Below are 12,148 nucleotides of genomic sequence, written 5' to 3' on the forward strand. Positions count from 1 at the left end.
CCACTTCATTTTTGCCTCATTCATATGATATGAAAAATGCCTCTGGCCTTTGCTTTCTGAATAGTGAAAAGTGACCACTTCTCTGATTGCTTCTACTGCCAACTTCATATTTCTAACATACAGTATCCTGGCTGTGTGTTTGTAGAGAACACTTGTGCTTCTGGTCCTGGCTTGTTCTTGTACATCCCGAATGATTCTTCTGACGTCTGAGTCAGATCAGTGATCCTTCTGTTTAAGCCCCTAAAGCATGCACCAAAGTCCCGGAGTCTTCGAAGATCTCCTGAGACTCTCTTCTGTTCCTTCCCCACATTTCTTTCTCATCTTCTTCTTCACCCTGCTCCGGCTGCAAGAGGCCCTTGCGATGCCCTTAACGCCTGCAGGTGGGGGGTCTCTGCCCACAGGCTGTGTAGATTGCATAAAATCATGTGGTCTGCTACTGCCAAAGCAGCCACAGGTGGGACTCAAAATTCATTGAACCTGTGCAGGCTGAGTTGTAAGTTGTGTGTGTTTACATAAATATGTAGATACATAAAACCTGCAAATTATAAATATCCAAATAGCCCTTGGTAGAACGTGGATCTCCACCCCTGCCAGGCCAATTTTCACTCAGGACTTTGTCTTTGCTGTTTCTTCTCTGGACACACTTTTCCCCGGGACAGTGACAGGTGCTCGGGATCTAGGCTTGCCTCTTACTGCTCAGAGAAGCTTCTCAGAATCCCTGATGTCTGTCCACTTTCTTTCGTTTCTGTTTTGATTTTGTTTTATTGTCTCATGTTTGGTGTTTTGCCTCCTGGTGTGGTGTAGAGTTTTCTTATTTCTTTTCCCTGTCTGCCTCAAATCTCCAAATACAGCATGAAGTCCACGCGGGTTATTTTTGTGTATGTGTTTCTTTGTTTCATAGTGGGTGTTTAACAAGTGCACACTTTAGGAAATCTGAGTAATGAGGAAGGCAGAACTGCTGTGTAGTGTCAGCTTGGAGAAGAGTGATACTCTGGAACTGTGCAGCGGCTCAGACAACAAGGCAATGGCTTGGTCAGTCAGAGATGGCATGTTGGGCAGCAGAAGTTTGGAAGTTGCATGGGGCACGGCATAATCAGGGACCTGGAACCTGTGGTGAGTGGCAGCTTACGAAATAGGTCAGGTGTAGTTGGTTCATGGGTGAACTTGACAGGTACTGAGTGGGCTCTGATGTTCCAGAGAGCAATAGGTTATTTCATTCAGCTGGGTTTATGTAACCAGCACTGGTAGAACTTTCATTTTTCTGTTATTTTTACAGTATGGTGTTATATTTTTTAGCTTGCAACGACAGTTCGTGACTGCTTTGTAATCTCAGAAATGAATGCGTACTTGGACAAATTAGAAATAAATGTTTGTTGTATTTTACTTATTTCATCATGGACATTTTAGGAGCAGGATTAGCACAGTTTTTATTCTGAAATTGTGAGGTGCATGTGAATCTGCTCCTAAATTAGGCACTGTGCTTAAGAAGGTTTTTCATAAAGTTTGTATGATCATCTGGAGACACCGACTCAGAATATTATCTTTTTGTAATCTATTGACCAATTTAAATGCTATTCTGAAAAGCGTGTGTGTATCCTTGTCACAAGGGCCAGTCCAGTGGATTTTCACAGTGTAAGGCTCTTTTTTGCCCATCTCTGATAAAATGGAGCTCTGTTCACTAGTGTGTTTGGAGTCCTTAGAATCTGAAAAGAGCAGTGCCTTAGACCAAGCTAAATCGAGGGGAGTGCTTGCTGTGTGTGTCCTACAATGTTGCTCCAGATTCCATTTTTACTGGAGTCTCTTCAGGTTGGAGTGGAGTTTGGTGGCAAAGAAGGTGTGTGAGGGATCTCCTTATGGTCTTGCTTGGTTCTCAGCAGGTTAAGTGTGTAGACATTGCTAACACCAGAAAGTGGAATGTCCTTAACTACAGGCTGATTTTTTCACCACATGCAAACATGTATCGTACTATCAAGTACTCAGTCCATTCAGGTCAGCTTTAGCCACAGCAAAATAGGACAACAGTTGAAGATCAGCTGGTTAACTTGAACGATGTGGGTCAAAAGCCTGCTGTAAGCAGTGATCCTTTTGGCTAGCTCCGAACTCATCGGGATATGTTGGAAACCTGTGAAATGCTAACACGTCACTTGGCTTTGTATGAACGATGCTGCCCACATCTGTATTTTCAAAGGACGCTATTGACTCGATTTCTTTCACACTTTCATGCAAACCCTAACCTGTATGACCATGCAATGTGCTGTTTGTATTAGCTTGACTTGTTGTTGTTCAGCTGATTTGACTATTTGCTATCTTGCATGCACTCTCACAGGACAAAGAGATGGGCTTTTAACACATCTTCAGATGAGGAGACACCAAAGTATTTGTGGGAGCAGTCATGACGTTAGAAGTGCTATACTAAGTTAACTACTTGTAAGTGGTCACATCCAATCAGATGCATAGAATATATTTAATTGGATGACCAGTTGGTTTTTTGGTCAGTTAGCCAGTTACATGTCCTTTATCATGAGATTGATAGAGCTTATGATGTATCCTCTAACTCAAGATGGTGCATTGGGTCACTGATACAGCACGGGCTTCCTAAGCTGTTTTATGATGTGAGATGGAGTTAGGTTAGTGGTTTTACTCCTATAAATGCATCTACTTCTAGCACTGTTTATTCTAGCCCCTGTTACACTCCGGCGGAGACTTTCACGGAAGTCAGTGAACTGCGTGTCTGTGTGCTTGGGTCTGCCTCTTGTCTTCTCTCTTGAATGTTTTGCCTGTTTATACCAACACCACAGAGTTTACTATTGAAACTTTATTACACATTGTGAGGTCAGAGAGTAAACCTATCATTTGTTAAACTTGTGGTGCCTATTCTATCATTTTAATTTATTTAATCATTTAGCATCAGCTTGCCAATGGTTATGAAACCAGAATTGCTGAATATATATATCAGTTTGTGAAGAATGGCTCCCTTCACACACTGAATCTTTCATTCTATTTATTATGACCCTCTATTTATTTGGATTTTCTAAATCATTTCTCACAACACTCGGATTTTTGTTTTCATTGAAGAGAATTTTAACTCTAATGATTTTTGTAAGTTTTATGGTGCTACTGTAGAGAAAAACTCAATTATTATCTTCTATTATACCTAGTGTTGAAAACTAATTTTATATCGTTAATTTAATTGTTTTCACTTTTGCTTTGTTGACTCCCTAGAACATTCTTCATAAAACTCATGCAAAAAATATGCCAGAAGAATTGTGATGCTTTCCTCTCTGATATTTATGGCTTTTTAAAGACGTGCTTTTGTTGGAATGGCTAAAACCTTTTATGCAATACCAAATAGTAAGAATAAGAGCAGATATTCTTACTTTGTAATTGTAGAAGAAACGTGAATTTTTTTTTAAAGATTTATTTTTATTATTTTTTCATTGGAAAGGCAGATATACAGAGAGGAGAGACAGAGAGGAAGATCTTCCGTCCGATGATTCACTCCCCAAGTGAGCACAACGGGCCGATACTATTGCCGATCCGAAGCCAGGAGCCTCTTCCGGGTTTCCCACGCAGGTGCAGGTTCCCAAAGCTTTGGGCTGTCCTCGACTGCTTTCCCAGGCCACAGGCAGGGAGCTGGAAGGGAAGCGGGGCTGCCGGGATTAGAACCGGCGCCCATATGGGATCCCGGGCGTGCAAGGCGAGGACCTTTAACCATTTGCGCCACCGCGCCGGGCCCAGAAACGTGAATTTATAACTTGGTCTGTTTTAGAACTTTTATCAATGGAATCGTATCATGTGTATATGTTTTATGTAAAGCATTTCTCAGTAGGTTTCTGAGATTGTTCTTGCGGCTGTGTGCATGTAAACTTTCCTTCTTAGCATGGGTTGGTTTCTTGTTAACTTTTTGAAGTTATAATAAATTGCTGCATACAATTAGATATATGATTCTTATATATTTCTGTATCATATTGAAGAAATTCCTTCCAGTCACTTTTGCTAAGGATAGATGAATGTTGAATCTTTATCAAAAGCTTTTTTTCTTGTCTATTGCAATGAAAGTTTTCTCCTTTATTTGGTTAGTAAGGCCATTTGTACTAACTTAAATGTGAAACTAATCTTGCATCCTTGGAACATTTCCTACTGTACTCGAGTGTCTTTTCAAGTATTTATCTCGTTTGCTAAGATTCTCCTGTGGCTTTTTTCAAAGGTGTATTTATATACTTGAGAGCTGTGGGAGAATGAATGAGGGAGAGAGAGAAGCAAGGAACGAAGGAAAGAGGGGAGAGAAAGGAGAGAAATAGTTAGATCTCTCATCCATTGGTTTACTCCCTAAATGGCTGCCACAGTTGGGGCTGAACCAGGCCAAAGCAAGGCCCCAGAGAGTGCTTGCCAGTCTCCCACATGGCTGGCAGGAACCAGCCCGATTTACAGGATCTGTGCAGTCCTCAGAATGTCCTTTGATGTGTCCTGTCCTCCTGGTTACCACTGCACTGTCTTGTAGCTGTGGTAGCTTTGCACGCTCTATTTGTTTCCTCCGTTTGGGAAGATAACCAAGCTCTGTATCACTCCATGACTGGCCAAGTTTAGCCTGTAGTCTCTTTGTGACCTTTGGCTTTCTGTACTGCTTTCCATAAATTCTATCCTAAGATTCCTTTTATTCAAACATTTATTTGTTTTCCTTAGAAAGGCACGTTTACAGAGAAGAGGAGAAACAGAGAAAGATCTTGTGTTTGCTTGTTCACTTCCCAGAAGACTGCAGCAGCAAAGAGCCAGAAGTGTCTTCCAGGTCTCCCACCTGGGTATAGAGTCCCAAGGCTTTGGGGTATCCTGCATTGCTTTTCCAGGCCATAAGCAGGGAGATGGATGGGAAGTGAAGCAGCCAAGACATGAACTGGTGCCCATAAAGGATCCCAGCACTTGAAGGGGGAGGATTAACCAATTAAGGCATGACACCAGGCCCAAGATTAATTATATTCATTTAAAAAAGATACAGAGGCCCAGCGGTGTGGCCTAGCAGCTAAAGTCCTCTCCTTGAACATGCCAGGATCCCATATGGGTGCCAGTTCTAATCCCAGCAGTCCTGCTTCCGATCCAGCTCCCTGCTTGTGGCCTGGGAAAGCAGTTGAGGAAGGCCCAAAGCTTTGGGACCTTGCACCCATGTGGGAGACCCGGAAAAGGTTTCTGGTTCCCAGCTTCAAATCGGCTGAGTTCTGGCCATTGCAGTTACTTTGGGAGTAAATCATCGGACAGAAGATCTTTCTGTCTGTCTCTCCTCCTCTCTGTATATCTGACTTTGTAATAAAAGTACATTCACCCAAATGACCACAACATCCCAGTCCAAACCCAGGAACCTGCATCAGGGTCTCCCCTCTGGGGGTAGAGGCCCAGGTTTGGGGTCATCATCTACCACCTGCCTAGGAACATGAGCACGGCCCTAGATTAGAAGCACAGCAGCTTGGAAGCACATTCCTCTGATGGAGGAATGGCGGTGTGATAAGCAGTGGATTAGCATCCTTTGCCACAGTGTCGATGCTTGGGACAGCTAAGGATTGTGGCTCCTATCCAAATGTGTTCCATGTCATAACTGGCCAGCTCAGTCTCTCCCTGTTCTACTCTGTGTACGTGTCCATGTCCCTATTGGGCACTGTCTTGAGCGTCATTCAATGAGCATGAATGCATGATTACTTGTTGTGTTATCAAGCCCTGATGTGGTCGTTTGTCTTTCCGGCAGGTGTTTTTGGTCACTGTCTGGAGCTTTGAACTCTACATGATCCCCTTGGCTTTGTTGCTGCTCTTTGTCTACAATTTCCTCAGACCGACAAAAGGCAGAGTCAGCAACATCCAGGAGGGCCAGGTAGGTGAGAGGTTCAAGAGTGCAGGCATTTCACTGGTGAAAAAAGTGTTGACAGTGAAACATGGGAACCACGTTGAAATGATCTTGCAGTAAAGGTCTCCAGCCAGGCCCCTGTTCTTTGGCCCTGGTCGGTACTCTCAACATGAGTGGAAACCTCCTGTCCCCGGCCATCATGTCCCCGCTGGCAGCACTTGATTATCTGCGCATCTGATTATCGGAGGGTCAGTGTGAATCCTTCTCCACTTCTAGGGAAATCTTGTGACTCCTGACCTGGTAGCACTCACTGTGGTGGGACTTGGGGGGCCAGCTTAGTCTTGCCTCCTGGACACCCCAGGCCACGATCGTCTCTGGCCTAATCACCCAGAATATTCTTAGGACTCACCAACAGCCACGGACCATGACCGTGAAGATGTGTGGGTGTATACCCCTCCGTTCTTTTTTTTTTTAAGATTTATTTTTATTGAAGATGCAGATACACAGAAAAGAGGAGAGACAGAGAAAAATCTTTCGTTTGCTGATTTACTTCGCAAGTGGCCGCAAAGGCCAGAACTGAGCTGATCTGAAGCTAGGAGCCACGAGCTTCTTCCAGTCCTGGATGGGAAGCGGGGCTGCCAGGATTAGAGCCAGCACCCATATGGGATCCCGACATGTGCAAGGCTAGGATCTTAGCTGCTAGGCTACCATACCAGACCCTTACCCCTCCATTCTTAAGTGACTACCTTCTACGTGTGATTCTCAAGCTGCTTGTAGTAGTGGAGGAATCACAAGCACAGGCCTTTTTCAAAGATGCCCTTGGCACTCACTTCTCTTCCTTCCTCCGCTGTACCACCTTCCATCCCTTGGGCTCTTTTCATACTCATCCTTATGAGTGGGAACTCATGTGTCTATGCCTGCTTGATGATGTAATCTAAGTTAGTGAATCAAATCATCAAGCTTTAAAAACATTTATGTGTGGGGGTTTTTGTGGTGGTACAGTGGGTAAGCTGTTTGCCACCACACCGGCATCTCTTCTGGGAGCAGACTTGAATAATGGCTGTTCTGCTTTCAGTTCAGCTCCTTGACAATACAGCTGGGAAAGCACTGGAGTGTGACCCATGTACGTGGGCCCCTGCCTGCTAGGGACAGACCTGGATGGTGCCGTAGGCTCCTGGCTTCAGCCTGGCCCGAGCTCTGGATATTGTGGCCGTTTGGGAAGTGAGCTAGCAGATGGGAGACTTCTCTGTCATACCAGCTCTCTATCACTCTGTCCTTTCTAGAAAAATCGCAATCTGTTCACAGGGTTTCTTGGGACTCTGATGTTGACCATTACCTGTTTCTCCTAATATTCTCAATTGGATAACAAAAGACATCTCTGAAATAATAGATTTTTGGTTTAGGCTTCTGATATTATTTAGGACACAAGAAGGATGGTAAAAGCCAAATGTTGAGACAGGATATAAAACCTCAAGCAAGTTCCAAATCTCATTGTTTTATTTTTGATTACTTAATGAAACATGCAGGACATATATCAGCATTATTTAATGTATTTATAGTTAGGGGCATTTAATAAGGTTTCATGTTAGAATAGATCTTTCAGATAAATATAAGAATTGTTGCAGTTGCCTACCATGCTCAAGAATTTTTTCTCACTGTGCTTATAGCACGTATGTAATTGTGTATATAAGCACATACATACATGTAAGCCTGCTCATGTACATATATATATAAATACACGTTGCATACAAAGCCTCCTAACTCATAAAAACACCCAAATGCATTAGTTACTTTAATTTTGACAGCACGACTGATAATGTAGGAACTATGTTCATTTTATGCTCGATTAAAGCAAGGCTCAGTAGTAGAATGCTTTGCCTAAAGTTATGGAGCAGCACAATGGAGAGCATGTCTCACTCTGAGGACTTCTACCTCATAATTACAGTGTGTTGTCTCCCATAATATAGTTTCATTACATTTCTATTTATCTGTTGGCTTTTGTGAGCCGTACTTGCTGCCAGTGGTGAATAGGTTAGTTCCCTAGAGGGCCAATGAGTGTCATAAAAGTGCTAGTTGATGCTCATGAGAATTCTGGGAGCTCCGGCTCCAGCGGCCTGGGAGAAATGTTGTGATGATTGCTCAGGGGTTTTATGGCATTGAGCAGAGTACTCTCTGGATGCGTCTGAATTACTCTTTTAAGAGCATCATATTGACGATTTTTTTCTTAGTGTTGGAACAACAGTAAACAGCATGCCTGACCTTGGCAAGGTCAAGCAGAAAGGTAAGAATTCAGGCTGGAAATAGATCCTGCTTTTCTAATGCTGAGCGCTCTTCCTCACCTGCCAGACCCCGTGTGTATCCACATGGCTGAGCTTTGGAACACGAGAGCAGTATGAAGATTTACCTATTAAAGAGCAAAGCTTTCTAAACTAAACTGATCAAACCCATTAGCAACCCGGCAGGTAGTGAAGGCGCTCTGCTAATGCCAGACACCTCGAGTTCACCATCAGAGACTGGGATTTCCTTCCTCCACCTTCCTTGCAGCCTCCAAGCCAAGGAAAGCGGCAATTCCACATGGAAACCTGCTACGCATTGTTCAGGTCGTACTCAGATGAATGCATTTTCTCCTGCCTCATGTTTTGGTAATGGCCCCAAAGGGAAAAAGTATCTATTTTCACAGCGAGTCAAATACAGGCATTGCCCGGTATCCTCACTATGAATAGACATAGTGGTGCTTCATTTGTCAGAGTAAGACCACAAGTGTTTACATAGAGTACAACTCTACGGTTGCTTGGAAAGCCACATGCCTGCACAGTGCACGTGCCTACAAGCTTTGTGTACAGTGAACGGAGTACACATTGTGTTTACACACACGCCCCAGGGTCTGAACTTCGCAAGTGTTATTTTTCAAGAGGTTATAATGAATTTGAAAACTATGAATGGTTACATTGCATGGAAAATCTTGCAGACATGTGAATTGCATTTGCATGTGGCATTTGTGGGTTATGTGTTATTAAACATGTGGATTTTTCTTTCAGGAGAGCACAGATGTGGACGAGGAGGAAGATGAAGATGACAAGGTGAGGATGAAGATGACGACTGGGTGAAGGCAGAGATGTTGGTGTCGGCTGTAGTGCTCTCTGGGGTCATATTTCTTATTGCCTTTACTATTTAAGAGAGAACAGCATAGTAACAGTGTGTTTTTTAAGCTAAAATTGTACTTGTTTACTTAATATGGCATGGTTCTAATATCTGTTTATTCAAAAATAATAGTGGCAACACGTGCCTTTCCTGTCTTACAAGGGTGTTTTTGCATTGATACTAATTGTATATCTTCTTAGGTTACAGTGCTGCCTTGACCCTTTAAAAAGTCTTAAAAATTTAGATTGAAAGAGCGAAACAGACAGAGTAACTGGAATTTTTAAGAGGCATCTCTACTGGAGGTCTTCCCTGGGCACTGGCCAAGATCGGGCTTCCTCTTTGTAGATAAAGGGAGCCTGGGAAGTCAAAAGCAAATGGGTGAAACTGCTTTGGGGTTCACGTGTGCACTCTGTGGGGTGGTCACCCATTTCTGAACCTGTCACTTTCTCAGCTGCTGCTGGCAGCCTTTTTTCAGCTCTGTGTCTTGGTACATCTGTCCCTTTTCTTCTCTGGGGAGAATCTCAAATCTGCTGCTTTTGTTGTCATTATACTTTCAGACAAACCTTCTGGAATAAAATGAAACATCAGATTAGACATTGGCTTAGTGGACTTCCAGTTTCCTAAAAGATGTGGCCATAGTGGGCAGTGATGCGGTATAGAAGGCATTTACAGGCAAGGAGAGAGCAGGAAGGCAACCCTAAGCTTAAATACCTACTGCAAATGTCCACAGACTAGGAATTAGTCCAAAGACTTAGGCTCTGCAATACCAGAGCCTTAAGTCATTCGAGTAGACCAGATGTTTTGCCCATTTGCTGCAAATGGGGTGGGTTATGACATAAATCTTACTTGTTATCCTAAGATGATCATTAATAGCAAAATAATAAAGTCTAATATTTTAAAAGGAAAATATCGTTTCTCAGATTGGAGGTCAAAGAAACACAGCTTTCTTGATGAATTGATGGTCCTAATTTATGAGGGATAAAGTTACTGAATATTCATAGGCACAGCAGAGCTAAAGTGCCCCATTGGTAGTTCAGCAGGAAGATCACATGTGTTTATGGCATTCTGTTCAGTTTCTAGAGGGCAGCAGATGTAGATCTGGGTTTGCTTTTCTCTCTCTCTCCCTCTCTCTCCCTCTCCATCTCTCTCTGTCTCTCTCTCTCTCTCTCTCTCTCTCTCTCTCTCTCTCTCTCTGTCTCTCTCTCTCTTAATTTTATGATACAATTCCATAGGGTGTGGGATTTCTCCTACCCCTTCCCCAAATTTCCTCCCACCGTCTGACTTTCCCCATATTACTACAATAACATAGTCCTTCATAAGCAGTCATAAGTTCACTGTTCTGTTATTTAAGTGTATACTGACATTGCTGATATAGACAATGGCAGACAGTCTAACATCCTATTGTCAAGATGTACCCAGCAGTTTCATTGGGAGTCTGTCTTTGATTTGGAAGTAGAGATGCATACTGCATTATATCTTCACATCTGGATATAATAGTCTCTATTACACTGTTACTATACGTTCCCTCGAATGAGAAGCCATGAATCAAAATCAACAACAGAAATAAAGATAAAACAAATTTTACAGCACATGGAGTTAAGTAACATGCTACTGAATAACCCGTGTGTTGACGAATGCATGAAGAAGAAAACACAAAAGCTTATTGGGGAAAATGATGCTACTGTGTGATCTATAAGTCAGTGAAGAATTTTATAATAGAAAAGAAACTTTTGAAGAAATGAAAATAAATACTGTCAAAAACCCTTGGGTTGCAGCAAAAACATTATTGAATGGGTCATTGAATTTATAGTTTGCATTAAGATGGCCTTGTATCAGAGCGAATGTATGGTATTTGTCCTTTTGGAATTGACTTCTTTCTTTGAGCATAATGGTCTCTAGTTGGGACCATTTGGTTGCAGATGGTAGAATTTCACTCTTTAAAGGCTGAGAGGTGTTCCATGGAGTAGATGTACCAGCTTCTTTAAACACTCCTCTTTGGATGGACATCTGGGTTGTGACCATGTCTTTGCTATTATAGATCGTGCTGCTGTAAATATAGGATTACTGATCCCTTTCTCATATTGAGCTTTCGTTTCATCTGGATATATTTCTATGAGCAGGATAGCTGGGTCATAGGGCAGGCTCATTTGGAATTCTCTAAGCACTCTGCATACTGATTTCCACAGTGGTGGTACTAGCCTACACACCCCACCCCCACCAGCAGTGAAGGAGGGTACCTTCTATATATGTGTGTGTGTATATATATATATATATATATATACACACACACATAGGGCACCTTCTATAAATATATAGATATAAATATAATATATATTATAAATATATAAATATATAGACCAAATGGTCCCAACTATATATATATATATATATAAGGTACCCTCTGTAATCATCTACCAGGTATTCTCCAAATGGTCACCACAGCCAGGGTAGATCAAACTATTTACCAGTGGCCAGCGACTTCACCAGGCACCCTACATAGGTGACAGTGTCCCTAGCACCTGGATGGATTCAAGCTGGAGCCCTGCAACTTGAACCACCACACTGATAGAGGAGACCATCACCACAGATGACAGCTTAACCTCCTTGTAAACCGGGACCTGGCAGTGAGGGATATTCCTTTGCTGAGCCTGTTATATGGGCCACTCGTGGAAAGGAACACAGACTGCTCTTTAGTGGTCATTAAGAACAAATGCCTCTGATCCATGCTGCAGGAGAATATTCAAGAAGAATGCGATCCACAAGGCAGAGGTGCTCAATGTCCCTCACAGGGAACATGTCAGGTCCGGCTGTCCGGAGCAGCTGGCCTACACTGAGGTGCTGCTGAGCTGCCTGTGGTTGTCAGGCCGCTAGGACTGTGCGCCAAGCCCTCCTGTGCACAGAGTACTAAGAGTTGAAGTAGATGCAGGAGATGGCTACGGGATGCGTGCTGTTCCCTGTGGTGCAGTCCTGCATCCAGCGGCTGTGTGCGTTCCTGTTGAGGTTTGACATAAGGGCTCATATTCCCTCGGAGGCAGTCTCATTCTTGAGCTGACTCTTGCTGTCGTATTTCAGTAGGGCCTTTTCATAGCCTGAGCATAACCATGGTGGTTTGGCTTCCTCAACGTACTGATCCTATGAAATTTTCTAGAAGGAAGCACATATTATGTAAAGTAGAATTGT

At 42.9% G+C, this 12,148-nt stretch overlaps 1 protein-coding gene across 4 annotated transcripts in view; it reads left to right on the forward strand.

The window, feature by feature from the left end:
- The window catches only part of MCTP2 (multiple C2 and transmembrane domain containing 2), a 196,885-nt gene that overhangs the window by 149,044 nt on the left and 35,693 nt on the right, over positions 1 to 12,148 (forward strand). For all 4 annotated transcript variants that reach the window (XM_040969072.1, XM_040969070.1, XM_040969071.1 and 1 more), the window contains 2 exons: positions 5,732 to 5,854; positions 8,866 to 8,907. In XM_040969072.1, the coding sequence (XP_040825006.1) occupies positions 5,732 to 5,854; positions 8,866 to 8,907 (165 nt within the window). The remainder of the gene's footprint in view (positions 1 to 5,731; positions 5,855 to 8,865; positions 8,908 to 12,148) is intronic.

This window comes from Ochotona curzoniae, unplaced genomic scaffold (assembly GCF_017591425.1).
Source record: "Ochotona curzoniae isolate NIBS_2020 unplaced genomic scaffold, NIBS_Ocur_1.0 scaffold_4701, whole genome shotgun sequence".
NCBI lineage: Eukaryota > Metazoa > Chordata > Mammalia > Lagomorpha > Ochotonidae > Ochotona > Ochotona curzoniae.